The sequence below is a fragment of the Carassius gibelio genome, chromosome A23, assembly GCF_023724105.1.
Source record: "Carassius gibelio isolate Cgi1373 ecotype wild population from Czech Republic chromosome A23, carGib1.2-hapl.c, whole genome shotgun sequence".
Taxonomy (NCBI): Eukaryota; Metazoa; Chordata; class Actinopteri; order Cypriniformes; family Cyprinidae; genus Carassius; species Carassius gibelio.
Genome location: NC_068393.1, coordinates 6,009,186 through 6,035,902, shown reverse-complemented (window position 1 = coordinate 6,035,902; position 26,717 = coordinate 6,009,186). Strand labels below are relative to the sequence as shown.

At 38.5% G+C, this 26,717-nt stretch overlaps 2 protein-coding genes across 3 annotated transcripts in view; one reads left to right on the top strand and one right to left on the bottom strand.

Moving 5' to 3' along the window:
- Window positions 1-15: 15 nt before the first annotated feature.
- LOC127945096 (myoD family inhibitor domain-containing protein 2-like) lies at window positions 16-8,811 on the top strand. Its single transcript, XM_052541675.1, has 3 exons — window positions 16-297; window positions 378-583; window positions 8,094-8,811. The coding sequence occupies exons 2-3, from the start codon at window positions 379-381 to the stop codon at window positions 8,348-8,350; spliced, it is 462 nt and encodes a 153-aa protein (XP_052397635.1). The 5' UTR covers window positions 16-297; window position 378; the 3' UTR covers window positions 8,351-8,811.
- Window positions 8,812-15,310: 6,499 nt separating this feature from the next.
- LOC127945089 (microphthalmia-associated transcription factor) overlaps window positions 15,311-26,717 on the bottom strand; it is a 47,924-nt gene continuing 36,517 nt past the window's right edge. For both annotated transcript variants that reach the window (XM_052541661.1, XM_052541662.1), the window contains exons 3-10: window positions 24,728-24,958; window positions 23,095-23,193; window positions 22,032-22,149; window positions 21,783-21,875; window positions 20,589-20,645; window positions 20,408-20,483; window positions 20,129-20,276; window positions 15,311-19,579 (exon numbers count right to left, since the gene is read on the bottom strand). In XM_052541661.1, the coding sequence (XP_052397621.1) occupies window positions 19,184-19,579; window positions 20,129-20,276; window positions 20,408-20,483; window positions 20,589-20,645; window positions 21,783-21,875; window positions 22,032-22,149; window positions 23,095-23,193; window positions 24,728-24,958 (1,218 nt within the window). In that variant the 3' untranslated portion in view covers window positions 15,311-19,183. The remainder of the gene's footprint in view (window positions 19,580-20,128; window positions 20,277-20,407; window positions 20,484-20,588; window positions 20,646-21,782; window positions 21,876-22,031; window positions 22,150-23,094; window positions 23,194-24,727; window positions 24,959-26,717) is intronic.

Here is a 26,717-nt window from a genome sequence, read left to right as displayed (position 1 = left end):
GCAGCCACGCTGGAAACCCTCCAGAGACTCTTTGCACGTGGATGGTGTTTAATAATTTATTCAGCACAGGTTATTATAAAGATATTCTCTTCTTCCTCACGCTCAAGTCAGGCGTATCATTGCAGATTCAACTGCGTAGCAATTACATCTTGTTTTGGGATAGTTCTGGACATAACGGCCAAACTATTGGTTGACCGTGGCACGTGTTAAGCTCAGATCCGACTGAAGTATTTAGCTGATCTGTTCCTGGGAATAGCAGGCTCATATCAGGAGACAGGGCTGCTGGAGTCACTCAAGGTATTGTATGATTCGGATGAGTCTCACTTGAGCGTGAACATTTGTTCTCATGTCCAGCTCTGATTGTGTTTTGCGTGCAGAATGAGTGAAGCTGTGGTTAGTGGGGTGAGGAGGTTGAGCACCATCTCGGAGCAGGACGGGGACGCTGAAGCAGAGCCCGTGTCCCTCGTGTCCTCGGGGGACAGTGAGTGGGCAGGATCCAGTGCTTCTCTCTGCTCGCGGGGAAAGCCCAGCGCCCAGAGCAGCTCCTTCACCTCCTCTGAGTCCTGTCAGCCGGACGCAGCAGGTACATCTTCAGTACGTCTGGTGTGTAGAAGATGTCCTGGCTCTGATCTGGGACAGTGGCCTTAAACCTTTGAACTTTAATGCATGTGTGAAACAATTGAGATTTAATGGTGAATATGATCTAGACTAAATCAATTAAACACTCATCAAATAACCATATGAAGCTGAACAGAAAATAATAATTTAATAACATTACTGAAGAAATTTATTTTGAAGAAATTTATGATTTTATTCAGCAAGGTCATTAAATTGATCCAATGTGGCAATAAAGACAATTATGTTGTTATAAAAGATAATAAAAATATATTTTTTGAGCATGTGACACCGAAGACTGAAATAATGATGCTGCTTTGCGAAAAATAAATAAATTACATTTTAAAATATATTAAAATGGAAAACCATTATTTTAATTGTTTTTAAAAAATTGGCTAAATAAATGCAGCCTTTGTAAAATAAAATGTTTAATTGTTACGATAACATAGTTTTAAATTTGTCTTACAAGTAAAAAAAAAAAAAAAAAACACTGTTTTATTGATGTTTTATTATTGTTTACAAATAAAAGTGGTTTAAAAAAAAAACATTTGTGATTTGTAAGTTTCAACTTAAGTCAGTTCAGTGTAATTTAGGTTGAAAATTACTTGCACAACCAATTTGATTATACTTTGAATTTAATGCAGCAGCTAAATTTTTGAAATATAAAATATAAATATAAATAGTTGAAATATGTGTAATTTTGTATGGTGTTATTTTAAAGCATGTTACGTTTTCAGTTTGTTTCAGAAATGACATGGTTACTGTTTAAAGTCCTTCACTGTCTGAAGTATGGGTCGCTCTCTCTTGTCCCGGACACTCTTGTAAACATGTTAATTGGATGTGCTTGCAGCTCTCATGCAGAGTGAAGTGCACTTTTATGAGCACTTACATCAACACTCAGATGCTAAAAGACTCCAGGAGTGACAGAGCTTATAAAACCCTTATGTAAGATAGATCCCCATAAACCCGTACTTTGAGATATATTGAAATATAACTGTGCTCATGCTATACAGTGAAACTATATTTGGGTTGCTCTGTTTCTCTAGCTGTTAGGTTAGTTCTCCAGGGGAATGTATACTGTTACATTAATGGCTTTAGACGACCACTTATTTCTCCCAGCTGTGCATTATGTGCTCCATTTCTGCTCCAACAACCCTTAATATAATTACACACCTTTAGAGAGTTCCCACAGAAGGCGTCACATTTGGCATTAGTCTGATTCTGTGCAAAGTGGCAAGTGCGGCCGGCCACACATGTGCCATAATCACAATTCTGAGGAAGCGTGTGTTGATGAAAGGATGTAACATGTGGTCTGTGCGTCTCTCATTTCGGACATCCATCTCTTATCCTGTCTGGAACGGCCGATTGCTGCTACCTTTTTCAATGTAATTAGAGCCTCTTATGGCAGGCTGCACTTAACTTGGTGCACGGATGTCTGCAAAAATAAATAATGTATGCAAGAAGAAGTGTCGAGGTAATGATGACCAAGTGATGAACACTCATCTTAACAACCACCAGCATTTCCGTCGCACACTGAAAGTAAATATACAAGGGATATTACCACCAGAATATGACCTTTTACAAATATTCATGCAGCTATCAAAGACAAATGTGTTGTACTATGGTGTCACCATGCATTTTGGACCAGTGGTAGGTCGTTCTTGAACGATTCGTTCATTTTGAGCGAATCTATAATGTGACTTGGGAAAGAAAGAGTCGTCTCGGGGAGTGAATCGTTCAGTTGCGCAGTCTACACCTGTTTCAGTCAATGCAGTCTGAGCCAGAGAGAGACTTGATTAGTTCTTTTATTATTATTATTATTATCAATGCCAAAGATAAAAGTACAGAGAATGTCAGTATTACATACAAAGAGACGACATTACATGCAATGCACCATTTACGGACGTATGTAAACATAAACATATTCTTTGAATATTAAAGAAGCCAAACAGTTCATCCTTAAAAAGCAGAGAGAAACCCTGGAACACACTGCGATGGATAACATTAGAGAATCCAATCTAAAATAGCTGTGTGTGAGGACAGTCCCAATAGTTATGTATATCCGTTTCATTAGGGTCATCCACAAAAACAACATCTTGTATCTGTCTGATTTAAACCTTTTCAAAAACACTTTAGCTGGGTCAAATCTGTGTAACAATTGGAATGAGATTTCTCTAACCTTGTTAGTTATTATATATTCCGAAGACAGAGTCCATACTTTTTTCCAGTCAATATGATCAACCACATCCTCCAATAAGACACCACATATGGAGTTGTTACAAGCTCCTTTTGAAAAAGTGATCTAATCTTATAGTTACGTGATGAAGGATGTGACAAAAAGCATTGTTTTCCTACTGGGATTTCGAATGGGTCTAAAGAAATAGATACAATGCTGGATGATCTAACAGAGACCCTTAAGAGCATAACAGCTCCTTTAGGAATAGCGTTCATGACAAAAGATAATTCTTTGGAAGTTACTGGAAAATTACATTTATATAAGAATTCTTTGTAACTTAAAATAAGACCTTCTGACTTAAATAACTGGGTTGTTTTTCTAAAACCAGTTATTAAAAACAAAGAATTTCTCTTATATAAAATGTCTTGATTGTTCCTAATGAAGTTTTCATTTAAGGGGTGCTTAAAAATGTAAAGACCATGCAAGTAATGCCTGTTTGTGATATTTAGATCAATTGTAAGGGATTCTAGCTATATTATAATTACAGATCAATAGGAAAGGGGGACCACCTGATTTGGAAAAGTAGTAATTGGGGATAAAATTGAGTTTGGATTGCACAAAAACTGTCTAATCCAATTCATTTTGAAAGTGTTGTTCAAAGAAGAGAAATCAAGGAAATTCAACCCACCATACACGCATGTATTCATTAATACAGACTTCTTAACATAATGGATTTTGTTTTTCCAAACAAAATTAAACAGGATTTTATCAACTGATTTACAGATTCTGTTGTCCACAAATAGAGAGACTTCAAGAGTATGTAAGTCTCTCTGCAACCATGCATTGAATCTTCTCTGAGCTTTAATTATAACCGGGTCAATAAGAATTGATTAGTTCATCTATCGAGTGGTTTATTGAGTTGTTCATTCATCACGTGACAGACCCATAAGCTTTAACCTATGCAGTCTGAGCCGGAAAAAGACTTAATAAAAATAATAACCAACTCTTTATTACCTTTGTTACAACATTCAGTGTATGGAAAATAACCATCATGACAGATGTTCACACATTTATAAACCGTAAGATGTAAAAAGCGACAATCTGAGAAAAGAAAAGCAGCAACTGTAAGAGTAAATAATAATTATAATAATGATGATAATAATAATAATTACTATGTTCCCGTTTGCAAGGAAGCTTGTGAATTAATTTCTCTTTCCAATGCTGTCACATCATGTGACAAAAGAATGAATGATCGGTTAAAGCCTTTTATAAAGTATTATTATCATCATTATTATCAAACAATACAAACATTAAGGCAGTACACTTAAAATCATTAAAAAAAGAATATACACACAGATTTGCTGCCAGGGTAACTCTTTTTATACAGTCTATGGCTTCAGTCAAAGCTTATGGGTCTGTCATAGGATGAAAGAACGGCTTGAAAAACCCGAAAGACTCATGAGATGAACTAATCAATGGAAAGACCCAGGAAAACAATGAATTCATCTTTTCTGTTTATTATAGCATTATAGTTTTGTATTGTTTGCAGTGTGATCAACGTTTGCATAAATACTAGTAGACATGTTAGGGAAGTAACGTAACATTTTAATTATATTTGATCAAATGAACGAAATGACTCAAAAAAAGATTTGTTCATTGTAACAATGTTCTTTCGTGGGAAGAAGGAGGTGGGAACCGGTAGAAAATCAAAATGAATTTAACAATAAAATAAACACGAAACAGTGCGGCAGCCCCTCGCGGACGACTGCCGTGCACAAACAAAAAACAAACACAAATAAAATCCTGGCCTGGTCCTCTCTTGTCCTTCACTGTCGTCGATCCTGTTTTATATCCTTCCATCTCGGCCCCGCCCCACTTGTCACATTCATTTTGTTGAACAAGACTCAAAATTCAGAGTCGGTAATATGATCCGAACTGACTGTACCATGCTATATTAGTGTTTGCTAGAGCACTGTTGCATTATCATTGCCACCCAGTGATGGTTCTAGACCTTTTTGGTGGTCTAATCTATACAATTATAAAAAGGTCATTATTATTATTATTATTATGTTATTATGTACCACCACAATCTGGTAACCAGCTTGATTTAATTTTCACACGCAATTTATTGCAGAAAACATTTTGGTAAAACCCCTATATATCTCTGATCATTTCTTTATTAACCTACATCCTGCTACCTGTGTGCCAACAGCCCCTCTACTGGTTTCTTTTAGGTGAAACATACGCTCCCTTTCACCCTCCCATCTTTCCTCTGTAGTGTCGTCTTCTCTTCCCTCACCCACCCTTTTCTCATCTCTGGATGTGAATGCAGCAACTGACACTTTAACTTCCTGTCTAGACAATATGTGTCCTCTCTCCTCCAGGCCAGCACGTGCTTCCCCTTCTAACCACTGGCTGTCTGATGTTCAGTCCAAACATCTGTCTAAACTCAGAGTGGCACAGAGGAAATGGCGCACATCAAAAGATCTGTCAGACCTGGGAATGTATCAGTCTTAGCTTTCATACTGCTTTCATTCAAGTCCATACTGCCAAATCTTCATACTTCCACAACAAGATCAACAGTGCTTCAGATACATGTAATCTCTCCAAAACATTAAAAATTCCCGACTCGAGGATTGTGCCACATTCTTCACGTACAAAACTAAAACCATCAGCAGTCAGTTTTCAGCTCCACACACACAGGAACTCAACCCAACCACATCCACTGCTAAAAACTCCTTTCCTCCTTCTGTCCTCTCACTGAGGCAGAAGTATCGAAACTTGTCCTCTCCAGCCATCATATAACATGCCCTCTAGACCCAATCATCTCACACCTTATCCAAGCAATCTCTCATTCATTCTTACCAGCACTCACACATATCTCCAACACATCTCTTTTCACAGGCATTTCCCCACCGCATTCAAGCAGGCTCGGGTAACCACACTGCTCTAAAAACCTACTTTAAACACTTCACTTGTAGATAGCCACAGACCTTTCCGTCTCCTTCCATTCATAGCAGAAACACTTGAACGATTTGTTTTCAACCAGGTATCATTTCTTTCACAGAATAACCAACTGGATGCTAATTAGTCAGTTTTCAGGAGTGGCCATTCAACTGAGTCTGCACTACTGTCAGTCACAGAAGCCCTGCAGATTGCAAAATCTGATTTCCAAATCATCAGTTTTCACTCTCCTGGATCTATCTGCCACTGTTGACACTGTCAATCATCAAATCCTCCTGTCTCCCCTCTTACTTACATCTTACTGATCAATCTTTCAGGGTGGCTTGGGGAGGGGAGGTATCCAAAGTACATCAACTTATCACTGGGGTTCCTCAGGGATCAGTTCTTGGACCCCTTCTCTTCTCCATATACACGAAATCACTGGGTCCCATCATACAAGCACATGGTTTCTCCTACCATTGCTATGCTGATGAAACATAGCTCTATCTTTCATTTCAACCAGATTATCTGCACGGATCTCAGGCTGTCTGGCGGACATCTCTGCATGGAAGAAAGATCATCACCTACACCTCAACCTGGCAAAGACTGATCTTCTTGTCTTCCCTGCCTCTCTGAATCAACAGCATGATTTCTCCATCCAGCTTGGTTTATTAACAATTACACCATCAACTTCGGTCAGAAATCTTTGTGTAATCTTCGATGACCAGCTGACTTTCAGAGACCACATTGCAAAAACTGCTTGATCTTGCAGAGTTGCATTGGAGAACATCCGAAAGATCAGGTCCTTCTTAATGGAGCATACTGCACAACTTCTTGTCCAGGCCCGTTTCTAGGCTGCACTACTGCGATAATCTTCTGGCTGGACTTCCATCAAGCACAATCAAACCTCTTCAAATTATTCAGAATGCAGCAGGACAACTAATCTTCAATGAGCCCAAAAGTGCCCACGTCACACATCTCTGTATCTCCCTGCACTGGCTACTGGTTGTGTCTCACATCAAGTTCAAGAAATTGATGCTTGTGTAAAGAACAGCCACAGGGTCAGCAACCTCCTACTTCCACTCAATGTGACGAATCAAAATCCCCTCCAGAAGCCTGAGATCTACAAGTGAGTGACGCCTCATGGTACCTTCACAGAAAGCCACAAAAACACTTTCCAGAACATTTTCATTCAGTTCCCACCCCCCATTTCAAGCACCAGCTGAAAACTCATCTCTTTCATCAACATTTGACTGCATCAAAATAAAAAACAAGAAAAAAAACATTTGCTTTCTCCCCCTTTCTATTACTTCTGAAGAATGTTTGAAAAGTTGTGTTACGAGCACTTCCTGTGACTAATCGCTGGTGTATTCCTCAATTGAAAGTCGCTTTGAATAAAATCATCTGCTAAATAAACAAATGAAAATGTAAATATATGTAAAGGTAAGAAGTAGTATGATTAGTATGAATAAATGAATGAATTAAAAATAATAATAATTAATTAAATAATCCAGAGTAAAAATATGGCCATTTAATCTGTACAATAACTACACTGTATATAAACTAAAGATCTGCTTTCGTACTATGGATGTGTATATACACAGTAAAAATGATTTATAAATATATGTTTTCAAGAAAACACAATTTTAGTCTCTCTACTTCAAAATTTCATGTTTAATTCAGTGTGTTACATACTGTACTGTTTGTTTGTAATTAATTGTTAAATTTGACTTCTTTATAAGAGAAAATAGTTTTTATGAAAATTGTAGTGTTATTTATGTAAATATATATATATAGCTATGTCCTTTTTATGTCCCTTTATAACTTAACAGATTTTTATCTGCTATTAACTTTTTCAAGTTGTTCTGTCCAATGTTGTGTCCACACTTTTTAATGTGCCTTTAGCCGCACTAAATAAGTGTTTATGTGTGCAACTGAAAAGGAACTGCAAGCACTCGACTCGAGTGTCAAATTTCAAATTTACCAAAATTGATCTCACATCTCAATCACTGTGTCATTTATTTGTCACACCACTATTATTATTCCAATGTAGTTGTCATGTTTGTGTAGTTTCAGTGTTATGTCTGTTTTGCTAGGGCCCATTTTCATGATCTTTCCTAGGCCCCACAAACGCATGAGCAGACCCTGTTTTGAGCCCACCTTGCCATTTCTTTTGTGATTGCTTAGTGTGTGTAGCAATGTATGTAATCAGCTGTGAGTCTACATGGACCCACAACATTTGAAAAATAACCCCACTGAAAACTTCCAAGCAAGGCTCCCGTTTTATTCAGATGTTTCTGAAATGTGTTAATTCAGTTTCTCTGAAACATGCTTGATTTGTTGATTTCCATCTTTCCAGATGACTGCGCCTCCATCCTGTTGGCTTGCCTGTACTGCCGCTTCTGTGACGTTATGGCCATGCTGCCTGACACTTGTGAGCGGGCTATTGGCCGCTGCTTCCCCTCGTACAAGTATTACAACACCTCGGATGAGCCGTCCAAAGGAAAAGACTGGTGCAGCTGTAACGTGGATTTTGACTGTGGTTTCATCGACTGTCAAGATGCCAGTGAGCTGTTAGAGCTGGCGATGGAGATATCTGAGGTCTGCTACCGCTAATAGCCTCTTAGCTGTCTGGAGATCAGAGTAAATCATTCAGGACGGAGATTCTCCATCAGTGCTTGATTCCCCATTCCACATGGTGTGCGTTTCAAATGAGATACAGTTACTCATGTTGAAAAAATGGTAAATTGCCACCTCTTCATTTTGGCAACAAAATAAAGCATTTTTGGGACAAGATCATCATGTAATTTAAGCAAAGTACTTGGTGACTATATTTGTGATTCTTCTTAAAGGGGTCATATGACGTTGCTGAAAACAACATTTTGTGTATTTGGTGTAATGCAATGTGTTTATGTGGTTTAAAAAAAAAAAAATCCACACACTGTACATTATTGTTGCTCCTCTATTTGCCGGCTTTCTGAAATGCATTGATTTTAACAAAGCCCATCGTTCTGAAAACCAAGGTGCATGCTGATTGGTCAGATATCCAGTGCGCTGTGATTGGTCGAAAACCTCAAGGGCCTGACGGAAATGTTATATCCCTTAACATACTGTGATGCTGAGTCCCGGCATGACGAGACAACACCAATAAAACCTATTACAAACTAAGTATTTGTTGCATCCAGCGGTGACATAATTACTGATTATGACTTATACTGTATTTTTAAGCGTTGTGTTGCATCGCGCTGCGTAAACAAAACCACGTCTGCATTTGTGATTGGAGAAACGACATACAACGACCGCTACTCTACAGTGCGTTTAAATCATCAGTGGCAAATTCTTTAAATATGAAAACATACTGTGAGTCAGAAGTGACAAAAGCAAGCCCGGTCCATGGCATAGGCGACAGAAGTGCGCCCTCTTGTAACCATCGCACGCTCCTACACTAATATATTAAGCTAAGTATTTTCTGACTTCTAACATAATTTTAGTATTCATTGATCATCGAACTGATTAAACTTAATGTTGTAAATACAACCACTGATTTCTAGTTGTGTCCTCTTTTGGAAGACTAAACAAAGTAGTTTCGTTTTCACAACAAAACACAAAGCATCTCCACTACAAGGTGGCGGTAACAACGAGAATAAAATTATGCCGCCTTCTTTGTGTGAACACTGGGGCGGTGTTATGCAAATCTTTTCACATAGTGACGTAGACGTAGGGGCATGTTTAAAACGAGCCGTTTCAGGAGGGTGTGGACGACTCTTAACTTTTATAAAGAATATCTCTTTGGATTTGTGACTAGTCTTTGCAACTTTAGGGATCTTACATACGTACAAACAGGTTTTAACACTCCAAAGAGAGAGAAAAACTTGAAATTGCATCACATGACCCCTTTTAAGGGAATTTGTATTGCATCCATGATGTTATGATGATTTAGTGACAACGGAAGTTTCACTGAAATTGGAGAATTTTCATTTACGGTTTAGTTGATGCTATCATGTGACCTGATGTGAAAACTGAAACTAAATGTGAATGCTTAACCTATCCATTGTGTAAAGCATGAAAAATGGTGGGTGTGGGTAAGATGAGCCAAAGGCCCACATATGATACAGCATATATAACATAGTAAAAACCTTTAAATGTCTTTCTGCCTTATAAAATATCTTTTGACTTGCTTATGACCATGTTTGAATATGCTACACAAAGGAGTCCTACAACCCAGAAACAAGCTAGTATTTTGGTATGTTTGGTTCTATTCTACTGAAATTAATGGGTTTTACAAATAGTTTTTTGGTCAAATGCTGGTGAGCACAAAATATATTTCATGTTCCATTCCATAACATAAAATGATTCATTAAAACACCATATGATTTTTAAAGCTTTTATTTATTTATTTATTTTTAAAAGTGATTGCTAACAAATGGCAATAACAAATGCATTTATTGGGGACGTTAGATCTCATCACATCAAATTCATCTGCTTGTTATCTGCTTTCACAGCTCATTGTGTTTATAATTCTCGATAACACTTTAGTTTAGATCTCACTATTAACTTGTTGCTTGTTAGCATGCCTATTCTTAACATTGGCCGGTTATTAGTATTTATAAAGAACATATTAATGCTTTATTCTGCATGACCATGTTCTACATCCCTAATCCTACGTAATACCTAAATTGAACAGTCACCTTAATCACTATTATGTGACACTAATGAACACTTTACAACTTATAGACTATAAATTAAGGCAGAAAGAGTTGTCAGAAGCTTAATGGTGGTGATGCTGAAGTCGGTATAGTTTCATGGTGAAGTTCATTTATAGTCTAACTTTATCTTCTTATTTCTAGTGTTTATATTTAGGCTTTAAAATTCATAACTTTAGCTTTTTGCTTCTGGTGTTTGTATTTATGGGCTTTAAAATTCTGTTCCTTCATAAATAAAGAACTACAAGACATATGAGTAATACAATATTGACATCCTTGTTTGTACTATTAACTAACAACAAACTCAAATTCACTATCTAGTAAGTAAAATGACTCACTTGATTGTGTTAGTTGACTGTTAATTACTACTACTCTTTTCAAACTTCTATTTTTGTTCATGTTTCTATAACTGAAACCTGGCAGCCACAAACTCTCCCGAAAGTAAAGGACTGAGAAAGAATATCACCCAAACTCTTTTTTTTCGGACCCACTTTATATTAAGTTGCCTTAACTACTATGTACTTACATTTTAATTAATAATTTAGAACAATGTACTTATTGTGTACATACATGTTTTTACATTGTACTTATATATATATAAAAAAAAACTACATGTAATTACATCTGTATTTAATTTCTGTAATTACATTTATAATTACACTGTTGACCCATACTTTACACCTTAACCCACCCTTAAACTTACCCATACCTCCAACCCTCTCCCTAACCTTACCTCTATCCCACCTCAATAGCAGCAAAAGTGTTTTAAAATACAATATGAACACAATAAGTACATTGTACTTATTTTTATGTAAGTACATAGTAGTTAAGGCCACCTAATATAAAGTGGGACCTTTTTTTCTATTTAGTTCTTCACTGTACAACAGAACACCAGGAAAGCCTGCTGTCCACGTAGATTGTCCTTCATGTTTTCTTTAGTCACATTTATTTCTCAAAAGTCTCAGTGAGATCTCATGTTACTGTGAAATCATTCCTACAGTGAATGAGGGTGTGTGATTGTGTGGTCTGGTCGAATCATCTAGTGTGTGTGTTCATGTCTGTGGTCTCCCATGGTTTTAAATCCGGTTAAGACTTGAAAATCATCTAGTGTGTGAATGAACAGTGCTCTCTCCCACCCTCAATACCCATGACTGAAGTGCCCTTGAGCAAGGCACTGAACCCCCAGTTGCTTCCCGAGTGCTGGATATATAGCTGCCCACTTCTCTGGGTGTGTGTTCACTTCGCACTGCTGTGTGTGCTCTTGGATGGGTTAAATGCAGAGCACCAATTCTGAGTATGGGTTTCCATACTTGGCAAATGTTACAACTTTCACTTAGAAAAACGCCAACGTGTTGTCCGGTGACAGCCTCTGACATCACTACTAGCGCAACTATAAATAAGTGCCCGTAGGACCCGTCACTTATCTTCTTCGTGAAGCTTGCGTCCGAAGCATGGCAGGGAGATAGAGGACGCAGTGTCTCGTTCCCTCTCAGGGAACCATGGTTACATTCGTAACCTGAGACGTTCCCTGTCAAGGGAACTTCGAACTGTGGTCTCTTAGGGGACACTATGGGGAACAGTATACCCAGGCCGCCATGCTGAGGGGAGTGCAGGCCAGAATCATGGCAAACACTAAGTACCAACTCTACCATTTCACCGGGAGTCACCCCTGGGACGGTTCAACGGCTGTCCATGACATTATCCCTTATGGCCAAAGGCCTAAGCTACATATCCAACTTACCTGTAGGGCCACGGCCCGGGGTACAGCTGAAGGCTTGGAATCATGAAAGATTCCTTTAAAGGGATACGGCAAAGAACCTAGCATGTTCTTTACCAAGTCTTGTATATCACACAGGAGCTACCACCAGCTTTCGCACAAACTTGCCGAAAGAGCTCTGTCCCAACAGTTCTCTAGTAGCAACACCCTGTTCTAGATAGGTATCAGAGGATACCTGGGTGGAGTGGCGCCCAAGATGAACGGGCTTAACTGACTCAAGAAAGGGCACGAAGCAGCCGTGCGAAGCCCTCCCCATATAGGATTTTAGAAAGAACGCAGAGTACTAGTGTGCGAACTAACACAGTGTGGATTTCAGAAAGTGTGCAAAGATTTCACGTGCAGACTTACCATAGCATAGATTTACATATATTGTTCTAAGGAGGGGCCCTTGTGGCACTCTTATAGAACAGCTCGTAGATGGAATGACCCGGTAACAGAGCAATTGGAGGAAGGAATGTACAGATGAATCCTCGGCCACACCTGTACCATGGCGTCCAGCCCCAGTGGAGCTGGATGAGTCAGAGGAAGCCAGAGGGGATAGTGCGATGCTCTCTCAAGCCGCAAAACCGATCCACCCAAGTCTGGCCAACGTCTCCAACTCTGCTTCATCACCTTGGTGTGAAGGCGCCATTCCCCGTCAGCCCCTGCCTCAGCAGGATGTCTGCTCTCACAGTGCATCTCAAAAACAGTATGTAGTACTGGAGCGCTCTGTTGAAAAAACTGAGAATTCAGTCTCCTATGAGAGGAGGACTCCGAGCTCAGAGTAGCATGCTCATAGGCGACCCTTTTTCTTTAGAAAAGGGGAGCGCTGCTAAACTACCACGAGAATTGCCCACACAGCCCCTCATGCCCCTCAGGGTGACCTCGCCAGACATCCATGAAATTCCCTGCAGTGCTGTGCCAGTTCTGATGATCAGCCAGGCTCCTCGGGAGGGGGTGTGGGATGGACAACCGCAGATCAACCGCACAACTTGCTTCCCACACGCGGGTCTCACTCCGCGGTGGGTGTCACGCCCTGTGGGGCAGAACCCACGTGCCGCGGCCTCCTGCTGAAAGCCTGTGATCTTGGCCACCTAATACCAGAGCACGAGGCCGGAACTGAGCACTGTAAATGAAACTCACAGTGTTTGTTAATAGACATATAACCACCAGCAACATAACACCCATAAGCAGATAAAGAAAGGGTTACATACTCACCCACCCTCCTGTACCGGAGTCCCCCATTTGGTCCGGACCGTCAGTAAGGTGGTTACTATGAATATAGGACCAACCAAAAACATCATAGTGTCTCGGTTGGTAAACCGTGATCTCTGGGTTTTGCACTTTGTGGGTGAAGTCTGTGTGTTACTCGTCAGCACTGATTAGTTTGTGGGCGTCTCCATTAATTGTCATCAGCAGCAGCTGTCACTCATTACTCATCCCTATATAATGGCCTGTCTTACGTCTTGTGTTTGTGAGAGCGTTGTTTCATGTTTGTTAACCGTGCCTTGCTTTCTGTGTGTTCTGCGTTTGGATGTCCGTGTCTTCCCCCGGAACCCCGTCCACTCTTCGCAACCACCTTCAAGCAACACGTCTTACCTACGGCTCGCTTCCCCGCAGTTCCTGTGCCACCCTCTCCTGCTGCCAACTCACCTCCGCCTTCCGGACTCATCACTTCCCTCCACCATCACCACAGTATCTTCATCCCAGCGTTATTTGTGTTCCAGTTTTGTATTTGTATTTGTCTGCATTTTTCTCATTAAAAATAGTTAACTCGCACTTTCTTCCAGCTCCTCCTTCACCCAGTTGTCACACATAGGTCCAGGATAGGAGAATGTTATGAGAGAAACTTTCCACCTTAACCCAAGTTAAAAACACCCAAAGGAAGTGAGTAACTCCTAGGTATTGCTCCGTTTCGGACGAGGACGCTGCCTCATCTGAATCACATCCCTCAGCCCCTGCTTACCTCTTCGTGACACGCAATTCCTCTTGCCCCTGCCCTTAGGTGGGGGAGGAGCGCTAGCCACGATACTAGCCTTCTGCGCCCGTCTCCGATCCTCAGAACGAGATGGGCCAGGACCTTCGTGGAATGAAGGATATAAAGGCAGCTGAGCACGCCCTTGCCTCCCTGAACTTTTCGACCACCATCTCGACGGAGGTACCGAAAAGCTCAGAAGGCGAGCCCGGAGCATCGAGAAGAAACCCCATTTCTTCCCTCCCGATGTCTGCCAGGTTCACCCACAGATGTCTCTCCGTTACCACCATGGCCGCCATAGACCTACCTATGGCGGAGGCGGCCTGCTTGGTAGCCCGGAGAGAGAGGTCTGTGGTGCGGCGCAGCTCGACTACCTGGTCAGCTGAAAGGCCCTCGCCTGTATCCAGGTCCTTCAGCAGGTCAGCCTGGTAAGCCTGAAGCACTGCCATCGTGTGCAATGAAGCCACAGCCTGACCTGCTGCTGCGTATGATTTACCATTTAAGCAGGATGTATAATGGTAAATCTTTTGTCTCTATTTTCCTTGAAAAGAGAGACAAACGAGAGTATTTCACAGAAAAATGCTTGCAGTGCACGCAGATTGCCCCCTCAAGGACATTGCGCGTGTGCTCTTCGCCCAAACAAAAGACGCAAAGACTGTGTGAGTCATCAGGTGTCAAATGCTGAAGGTACATGTACTGCATGTATGACAGCACAATACTGGTCAGTTTTTAAAAGATGTTTACATTTTACACATCTAAAGCAACTTGCATTGTATTCAAGGTTCATGCATTGACTTAAAAAAAAAGGAATGCAATTAACTGTGCACTTAAAATCTTAATCTGCTCTTAGCCAGGGGCCCGGGACCCACTAGGGGGCTAATGCATAAGACTGTGTCATACTCGAGTTCATCTCATTTCATTTAGTATGTCTTTTTCATACCCCGTAGGAATCTTCAATGACAATGAGAAGAGAGCATTGTGTGCCAAGCATTCGGGAAATGGTGTGATGAACCGTGTGAAACCAGCTTGAAGCCAGAATAACCCACCACAGGAAATGTTGAGTCTGATTATATTCCTAAACCAAGAAAATATCTGTGCTACAAAATGAAACACACCAAATCATGAATGAAAACCTCCAGAAATTGTGAAAAACACTCAGTTTTATTTCAATGTCTGTAACATTTTCATTCCCAATACACTTGTCAAGCTTTAAAACCCAACAATGAAATGCTACTTTCCTCATAAAGCTTCCCAGCGGAATTTTCACGGTTTGACTGAAAGGTGTCTTTCCCGACAGGTTTAATGTGGGCCGGCTTCCAGTACTGAATTCATATCAAATGAATGCTTTATAAAGAAATTCAACCAAAATCAACATTACAAGCTATTCTAAGTTCCTTCTTAAATAATGTTTGGTTAAGCTTCGAAAATATCATACAAAAGTATGTTAACAAAAGAAAAACATCTTTAGCTACAGTATATAGCCAAGACACTCTTATAAAAGACAGACCAATCTGTATTTGTCATTAAAAGGCGTTTGGTTGAAGTTCCATGGAAGCCTGTTTTAAAGGCACCTTTCATCGACGTCACTGATTCATATGCATTCATACAAGAGCCGTGTGCTTTACCTGTTACCTGATTGTCTGAATTATTGCTCAGAAAAAATTGCAACAGCCAGTTTTTGCTATAAATCCACAACGATATATGTAACAGTTTCACTGCATATTTAGACTCCACTTGGCATTTGGCAACATTTTAGTCAACACTGTTTAACATTACATTCAGAGGACAACTTTCAGTAGGTAAAAGGAGTTTATGTAATACACTATTCTTGAAAGTTTTGTAGTGCATCAAGACACTTCAACTTTAAGCCAGAAAACAAAACAATCTTGATCGAACCCTTGGAAGGTTGGTATTAACTTGGTTTTGGTGGTCCTACTGAGAGATCTTTCCTCTCTTCTTTACCCCAGGATAGAACCCATTGGGTTCCACAGTCTAAGACTAAGTCAAAATTCACATATATAGAAGACAACACTTCATTTAAAGAGATAGTTCACACAAAAATGAAAATTAGGAACACTGTCTCCATGCTCTCATGTCACTCCAAACCCATGTACTCTACAATATATATATATATATATATATATATATATATATATATATATATATATATATATATATATATATATATATTCTTTTTAACATATTTAGAGTTTATTTTTTGTCCTTTCTGGAAATTGACAGTCCCTGTAAAAGCCTGTTTCGGCATGGAATAAAAAAATAAAAAGTTAATTGAGTTTGAGTTTATATGTCACAGTTCAGAATTTTTCATCTCAGAAATGTGAGATATAAAAGGTCTGAATTTTTTGATACATGTCAAAAATAACCTTTTTATTTTTCATTTTCTGGCGAAAAAAACCCCCGAATTGCTACCTTTTTAATTTCTTTATTTCAGGAACATAAAACAGAATTGCAAGTCATAAACTCGCAATTCTGAGATAAAAAGTCTGAATCGTGAGATATAAACATGCAATTACTGAATAATGAGATAAAAATTTGCAATTACCTTTTTTATATTTTATTCTGTAACAGAAACAACGACACTGAATTCGCAATTCCCTAATTATTATTATTATTCGTTTATTTGATGGCAGACACAGTCCCCACTCACTTTAATTGTATGGAAAAGAGCAGCATGAACTCTCTGCTAAGCATCTCTCTTTGTTTTCTATGGTAGAATTAAAGTTATGCAGGTTTGGAACGAGATGAGGATGAGTAATTGACACAGCGTTTAGGGTGAACTATTGCTTTAAGTGACAGGTTTGTAATGTAAGGCACTTTACAGTGGTCTGACTATGTTACCTATGCTAAACTCTTACAACACCTTTCCATTACACACAGTTTGATTTCTCAACTGAAAGCTATCTTTGCATAGTTCTATGAAACAACACATAATAGTTGCAGCTACATGATCATATTAATGGCACAAATTGGATGCTACTCGAAGGCAAACATCAGTACATCTGAGTTGAGCACAGTAGAAATATACAGTAACAGTACAGCTTATTACAAACATAGTCAGTCATTTTATACCATGTAAGAATAAAAAAAAACAAGTGTTATAAAATATTATTTCTTTTTTTTCTTTTCTTTTCTTAAATCTGCAAAATATGATCATCCTTCCAGTGTTTTTGCCACCAATAAAAAAACAAACACCTTTGGAACACTTTTGAAACCTTGGAACAATGTAATTATAAGTATGGCAGAAATGTAATACAGAAATTAGTTAAAAATTTTGATTAAAAAATGTTTTGAGGACAATAAATTGGAATTTGAAGTTTGAATTATCATCTGACTTTTCCTTCAGTCATCAAACATGTTAAGAAATGATTTCACATTCTATGGATTGGATGTTAAAATGCATCCTCAAAGTATCTTAAGAAATGCATGAGGTGAAATGCATTAGCATAATTATAAAGGCACTGCGTAAAACCACTAGAACCGTATTTGAGGGTTTTCTGCAGAGTTAAAGCTGAATATTGCTTATCGCTTATTCTGGGACATCTGAAAATCAGCTGGATTTTTCAAATGCTGTGTGCAAATGGTCCTTCCACATGTGAATTTCTTCATCCAAATGAACTGTGCTACGGCAAATTCTCCTGGACCAGAAACATTAATACTGAGTGACTATTGCCATTAATTAATAACTGAAAGAAATAATTTAGAGCCAGCTGTTTCAAACAGCAACACTGTCCATCTACTGGTTGTGTGAGCTTTCATCTGGAAGATACGATCTGTAGAGCATTTGCTCAAAACTTTCCTTAAACATTGAGTGATGTTAGAACGACATTCAACAGACATTTTCACAACAGTTATGAACTAGTTATGATTAATGTAGCTATGCTAAAGGACTATTTCACCCAAAAATGACATTTTCATTTACTTCCCTCACCTTTTTACATAAACCAGGAGAAACCATAAAAACATTCATTATGCCCCTTCATTCAAGCATTCAGCTCATGCATGCGCATATCAGCGGCTCATCAGTCATCAGTCCGAATCTAAATGTCTCCTTCGTTCAGTGACTGTTAAAGGAACTCAATGAGTTCATTCATTATAGGAACATATTCACCACTATTTCAGCTTATTTCAAATCAGAGTGACTGTCAGACGTCTGTCTGAAAGTGAGTTTTGATTAAGTAACTAGTAGAAACTGTTTCAGAGGGTTCAGTCCAATTAAAGAGAATCAGTTCAAAAGAATGGTTTGTTTGCAAACCAGACATCACTCCGAACCATTTGCCTGAAGCTCTGGACTACAGGTAATAATGTTGTAAATAATGTTCAGTTTCTTGCACACACTGATCATTTTGCTTCATAAGACCTCAATATATCATAAGGAGCAACGGGTATTCATTTTATGTTGCCTGCATATGCTTTTTCAACTCGAAGTGACGGTAGCCGCAGACTTGCATTTTATGGACCACAGTTTCAGCTAAAAACTTCTTTACTGTTCTACTGGAAAAAACAAAACAAAAAACACCTACATCTTTGATTTTCATTTTTGAGTGAACTATCCTTTTAAACATCAACTGTCTGTCGCTTACTATTTACACATTAAATGGGAAGCATTTTGTTTAAATCATTCCTTTACAAAGATATGTAAAAAGAGAAATATTTTTCTAAACTGTGCACAATCACACTACTGTACATCCAAAGAAATCACCTTTCAAGTGCACTTTTATACTATCCCAAAGTTGATTATATTCTAATACACCTATGTGAAGTTACACAAATCAATCGTTTTATGATACTGACCTTGATTTTTCATGATATTATTATAACACAATGAAATTTGGAATAAGGTACAAATACAATAAAATACATTTAGTGTAAACAAGAAAGCATTATTTTGCACTTGACAAAACAGGCTGCACTTCCTCCTTTGAAGTCAATTGTGTTACCGGAAAAACACAACAATGACCGGCGGTCCTAAAGAGCCAAACGACGGTTTGGCTGCACTAACAAACATGCTCGTTCTCCTCCATGTTCACGCTGTCCTTACAGCTGCTTTCCTTCGAGGCTCCAGACGAGACGGAGGTGAGGAGTGGGTCGCTCGTTGCTACAGATGTCAATGTGTCGTCCATTATGATGTCTCCATCTGCCTTTGGGACAAGACCATAAGCCCCCACATCACTGGAAGTGCTAGAGTCGTTAAAGGTGATTGTGCCGTCGTTAAGGTCTAGGGTGCTGGAGCGGCCCATGTCGGGGCAAGACGGGTGCATGTGAGGGTACATATCCCGGGAGCAGTCGCCCCGGACCGCCTCATGTTTGATGGGCCGGGCTGCCAGCTCTGATGACCCGAGTGTAGACGAGGAGACGGCCAGTCCGTGAGCACGAGCCTGGATCTCCAGCTCCTGGATTAGCATTGAAAATATTCAAATATCTGTTGAGTTCAACAGACTAAAGAAACTCATACAAATTTGGAATAACTTGATGGTGAGTAAATGATGACTGAATTTTTTTTTTTTTTTTTTTTTTGTGAACGGTCCATTTATTATTTTAATTTGGGCCTTTTCTGTCACTTTTGACCAAAAAAAAAGTTAATTTTGAAATCTAAAAAACAGCAGCCTCATTGGAATGAGATGAATACTTATCACAGTATCATAAAATCCCCTCAAAATTCTAAATAATAATGAAAAAATATTATTGAAAAACAGGATTTATTACATTTAGTTACGTTTCAAGGCTTCAGTCACTTTTCAGTGACCCAAAAATGAAGAGGCCCGGGGAGATAAATGGTATTATTATCCATTTTATGTGTGCTAAAGTTCCCTGACCAAGGGTAGTTTTGGTCTTTGGTCAATGTACTGTTTCTGTATGCCACTCCACTCTATGTTCTAGCTGTTTTTTTATATGTATTGACAGTGCTGCTGTCCAGGGATCTGGGCTCTGTCAGAACTGACCTGTATCCTGAGCATCAGGTGGCAGTTGGCGTGTTCCAGCTTCTTCTGACGGTTCTCCAGCTCTTTGGCCCGCTGCTGCTCTCTCTGAAGTTTCCTGATGTAATCCACAGAGGCCTTCAGGATAGTGCCCTTGTTCCAGCGCATGTCCCTGAGCAACACAAACAAGCAGCTGACACCAGCACATCTGACAGACCCTCTATCAACAGCACTAGCCTCTGCTGTAATAACAGCATCTGCTTCATGTGTAAGCGTGTATCTACTGAACACTGTTGTCCTTACGGGTCATTTGATTTAGGAATCATAGTCCCCAGTTCTTTGATTCGATCGTTAATGTTGAATCTCCGTCGCCTCTCAACTGAAACAGATGGGAAATGCATGTTACATTACACACTCGTATTTATAAACTCAACCAAATTACATTTACAGTTTTCCACTTAGGATGCTGCCCAAGTAAACTCACTTAAATTATGGTTGTCCTTTTTTTGCCTTTCCTTTACAAAAGCGCGAACTTCTGCCTCTAAAAAAAAAGCAGGGTGAGAAGAGAAACTGAATTTATAGTATACTTTCTCTCAACAAAATGCTTCTTTACTGTGGTATGGACTACTCATACTGTACAATCTGCACATTTTCTGTATGCATAAAATACTCAAACGATACAGCAAACTGCATATAAATTCTGTATCCCACAATTCAATGTGCTAGACTTGGCCCTTTTAGCCCATTGTTACATAAAATCTAATTCAGAATTCAAAATAATGGTATAATGGTATTATGATGGTTGACACTTACACTTACCTTTACATGGTCACATGACAATGTAAAAATGAAAGGTCATCATTTGTGGCATGGCATGTCATATCATAATTATCGTGGAATAATACCTATGCACATTCATTCTACTACACAGTATTTTTAGCAGTAAGCTAGTATTTAATTCAAAACATGATTGATCTTAAAAATAATTTTATATATAACAACTTAACAATTCTACATACAATATTAGAGTATATACACATTGTACCAACTTCATAACTCGCATACTATAACCCATACGCCCTCTAGAGGACACAGTGCAAATTCCCATTCGAAAGGGAACGTCTCAGGTAACACATGTAACCACGGTTTCCCTAAAGATGATGTGTCCCTTTGAGGGTCCTATGGGGAATACATGACACATGAGTCTAAACATTACAATAAACTTGATATTGGCAGGCGGCAGCCTATAACGTCACAGCTGGTGTGGCCGAGAGTATTAAAGGGCACCTGTGAAATACATCGTGCACTTCTTGTTTGAAGGATACATGCAGGAAGTCCTGAAGCATGGGAAAAAGGGACGCAGCGTCTCATTCCCCTTTCAGGGAACCATGGTTACATGCATAACCTGAAACGTTCCCTTGAATGGGAACTCACGCTCCCCTAGAGGGCGTCTGTGGAACGATACACCAACGCCGCCATGCTGAAGGAATGAATGCTTTATTGGTTAAGCTAAGTCAAAGACTCAAACGAGTCCTCACCCCTGCACTAGCAATGCAATCACAAACCGGAGCTTACGGGTAAATCTAATTCATAAAACAATTTTAATCCATAAAATGATTATTATGTTTCTGTTTTGTTAACAGACATGCAAGACATGGAGAGAAATCTTCGAACGTACCCACAGGAAACCCTTCAGGCCTTTGATAGCTGTCAAACTTGCTACAGGAGCTGGGCTTGTCCATCATGTGCATCATGGATGGAGATGGAGCAACTGTGTAGCATACGAGCATATGTTTCACTCATATCATCATTCAAATGACATTTCTACAGACTTTAAAAAGGTGAAACACAATTAAATAGATCTTCAGAATGCCTGGAGGGGCTTAGACGCTACAGAACGATGTTAACTAATTCATATGTCTCTTACCAGAGAATTCCCTTTTAATGTTGGGCAGGTTACCAGGGCATGAGTTACTGACAGAGATTCCTGGAGGCGGCATGCCCGGGTTACCATACATGTCCAAGAGGTTCGCTGACACAGGGATCTAGAAACACGGGAACACACACATTACATATTCTGTAATGCATCATATGGCTTCAGAAGACAGTCACTGGGATTCCCATTCACTGTCACTGAGCGGAAAAGAGCAGCTTGCACGTCCTGCCTACGACATGAGAGTGAGTAAATGAAGACTATTCACTGTTCCTCTGCATTCAGACAGATATTAGATCAGGTGTTGACAGCTGCTTCACGCTGCTGTCGGCAATACTGACACCAGCCACAGCTCTGATTGTGTGACAAGGCACAGAAAGAGACAAAGTCTCACCAAGTTTAAAGCTAATTAAAAATACACATGAGTCACTGTTGTTGAAACTTACAGGCAGTATTGAGGAAAGTTACTTTTAAGTAATGCATTATATATTATGTTATTCCATAAAAAATAAAAAAATAAAGTAATGCATTATTTTTGCGGTACTTTTTGTCACATGGGCTGTGCTTGATTGTTTGTTTCTTAATAACAAACACTCAAAAGTTATATTTTTGGCAACAAGACCTTTTCACACCAAAAGTGACATGAATAAGCCTCAAGCTGAAGGAAATGCCTCTGAACTTACTAAATAAAATAAAAGAAAAATAAATATCATTATATTAACTGTTTTTTTTTGCTAGTAAATTTAAATAATTACATATTTTATTATATTAGTACTCATTTTTGTTTTAAGCAAATAAAATATAATAATGAATATTTCATTATATTCACTCTTTTTTAAACAAAATGAAAAAAAATACACATTTAATTATATTACTACCATTGTTTGTATAGTTTTGGTTTGCAAAATGAAAATACTAAAATAAAAATAAATGTAAATAAATATTTCATTATATTAACATTTAAAAAATATAAATAAATATAAATTATAGGAACTTTTTTTTGTTTTTGCAAGTGGATTTAAGTACAGAAGTGATAAAAGCATAAAAGTGTATTTACCGTGTTGGCCATCTGAAGTCCGGGGTCCAACGAGAGTCCCATGACATCATCATTGTAACTGGATTCCAAACCAATGATGTCATCAATGACATCATCCATCTGAGTAAAATCATGGGCAATAGATATCATCAGCTGTCAGTGCTCAGCTACAGTATGACGCACTATGAAGTCAGTTAACGTGTCTTGTGTGCAGCAGTAAATTTATTAAATCAATCCATTTCCCATTGTGAAAATCACTAGTTAATCTGACATACATCCCAAAGAGCTGTGTACTTCCTCTCAGCGTGCCAATGTCAGACTCGGTCTAATCTATTAACACTTCCTAAAGCACAGCTCTCTCTCTCTATCACAGCGTGAACAGTGACGCAATCCAGCCAGCTGCTTCAGCGAGACGTTCACAGCGACACAAGCCTCCAGGCTGGAGGTGGTTTTATCAATCATCCGGTAATGAGATCTAAAATGACATCTTCATAATGTCTCTACATCGTTTACTGATGCTGCTGGATGTGTGTGCTCTTGGTGAACCTGTCAGGATCCTGTCACCTCTGTCTCGTCTTGTTTATGGTGTCCATGTTTTGCTTGTGTCTTTGTGTTGAGCACATGCTTTCTGTTTTGTTTATTTGCCTTGTGATCAGTATTATGTGTTCCTCATATCCTCCTGTTTCTATTCTCCCTGTGTGTTTCTGTCCTGGTTTGTTGTGTGTCATAGCTTGTCTTATCGCTCCTGTCTTGGTCCGGTCGGTCCGTCTTATTAATGGGTTTAAACCCTGCCATAGGGCCTTTTGCTTTGACTGTGACCTGGGCTCCTGTATGTTTATGTTAAGTTTTGTGGTCTATTTACATTGCAAAAAATAATATAATAAGTAAGTCATGGAAACTTTACATTACTTTAACTCATCAGAATATGTTGAGCAATTTTAGCTGAGTTTTTAAGTTGAAATTACAAAAAAGTTGAATATACTTCAATTTAAGGCAGCAACTGAACTTTTTGTATATGGGTTTTTAAGTTGAAACAGCTGGAATATTGAATTAATCAGCTTTTTCAGCACTTTTTTTTCACCCTTACAGAACTGTGTGTCATATTTCACATTTATTTATTTATTTTTGAAGAAATTATTTTGTATAATATTTTTATGACAATTCAATGATTCATTACCATTTATCCATGGTCCACTTAAAAATGTCAGTTTGTTATTTTATTTTATTTTTTGTAAAAAAATATATAAAAAAACAGATATTATAATAGCACACATATCTTTTGTGCACCTGTTTTTCAGTTTGCTTGTAGTCGCCTTTAATTTACAGTTTTTACTCTGTCTGTTTCTGAATTCCTGAGTCTTGAGCTCAAGATAATGAATAGAAAATGTTAAAGTCATTTATCTATATTTAATTATATAATTTATTTTTTACAATTTAAATACCTTTGAAAAACAGATTGAGGATAAATGGATAAATTAGATAAATGTCCTGATATTTTTTTTCTATATTTGATCTCCAAATTGGTTGATAAATATCAAATATAAATATCGAATTACTTTTTAAAAATTGAACTAAATGTGCTGCAATTATCCTACAGTAGCCATTATTTTTACAAAGTGCTGAAGTGAAATATCACAGTATTTTGTGTCATTACCTCTTTTTCGCAGTTGGAGTTGAGGGTCAGTAAGGCCATGGGACTGTTGGGGGCGCTGTTGCCCGGCCCCGGAGGCATTCCCCCGTGGTCAGGGGCCTGGCTGGGACACGGCAAACTCACGGCCTGCGAGCCGAGCTTTCCTCCCAGGGTGGTGCACAGATACGCCTTCACCTGCTGCCTCTGAGCTTGCTGGATGTGATACTTCGTGGGGTTTTCAAGATGCGTTTGAACCTTCAGACAGAGAGAGAGAGAGAGAGAGAGAGAGAGAGAGAGAGAGAGAGAGAGAGAGAGAGAGAGAGAGAGAGAGTCAGAATCACAGACAGGAAATAATCACACATGATGAGTAAGTACCATGTAACACATTTAAGAGCTTAAGAACTATTTAATTCATTTGTAATTAACTATTCAAAAACTACAAATCTACTGTTGCTGTTTTTTTTCTCCTGTCATAATTACATTATATTTGTGAAATAAAGTAGACACACTGAACCAGACAATTTATATATATATATATATATATATATATATATATATATATATATATATATATATATATTATCTAAGATCCATTTATTAATATCAGTAATTATTTTTCACTTAAAATTACAATACATTTTGTAAAAATAGACTATTTTGTTTAGGTAAAATATTTTGAGAGATATATATTTTGTTTACTTTCTCTTTTATTTATTTTTTTCTCTATTGGTGCTGTAATGTAAATCGTTGCCAATTGAGAAATAAAATAAACACTGAACCACACAGATAATATGTATGTATGCATGTATGCATTTATTTAGTACGTGTAAAAATTATAAAAACGACCAGCGACAAGGTTATTATGTCTAAAAATGTTCATGTGTATACACTATTTATTTTTAAGAATGTATTTTATGATATTACCTAACAACAACAACGATAATTGTTATGAAGGCGTTCGGATCCAACTGCAGCATTTATTCAACAGAATGGTCAGACAGGCAGAAATCAGGAATGGCGTCAGGTGTGTCAGGGATATCAAGAATCATAAACTGTAACGAGCAGAGATCGGGGCAGGCAGCAGAGAATCAGAGTTGAAATACACAATCCAAAAGGTCAGACACGGAAACACAAACACAGGGAAAACGCTCGGTAATGTAAGACGGGGCTTAACAAGACTTCGCAAAGTGTCTGTGTGTGTGAGTGCTGCTTATATGTGTGTGTAAATGAGGTGCAGATGTGGCAAGGAGATTAGCTGATGAATGAGGTGCAGGTGTGGCAAGGTGATAGTGATGCAATGACTCATGGGAGATGTAGTTCGGGTGTGGTGCAACAGTATGAGAGGTGCTAGTGTCCAAGTGATGCTATGGTGACATCTGGTGGTTGATGGGTGTGATGGTCCTGAGTGGAGTGCCCTCTACTGAAGTTCATGGGCTCTTCAGCTAATGATCTTGACAATAATAATAATAATTTGTAGTAATAGTAGTAGACATGATTAAACACTAAATACAATAACCTGAATCATTTTATCCCATGTGTAACTTCCAAGCAATCTGCTATCACTGTTCCTTCATCAAATCAGTAATAATTACCGTCATTTTCCAAAACAGACTCCCATTCTATTCAAAGCTCAGTTATTCATCTCTTAAGAGTCCATTAGTTCCTCCTCCACATGAGCCATGCAAACAAAATGACCTTTACACTCACAGTTCACGACTCGTGACACACTTAACAACAGTTTCAGGACAAACACGACAAGCCTAGAGTACAGATTGTATTTATTTATTATAATCATAATTATTAGTAGTAGCAGTGATTATAGCAGTAGTTTTAGTATATGCATTATACAATTATACATTTTTATAATTCTGTATGAGCACTCAATGGCTGTGAATGAATCCTCAACCTTGAACACTATTTGATCAGCTGAAGCTACCTCTAATCTAATCTATTAAACTGACCTGACCAATAAAGAATGCAAATGGTTATGCCAAAATGGGTGAATAACTGATTA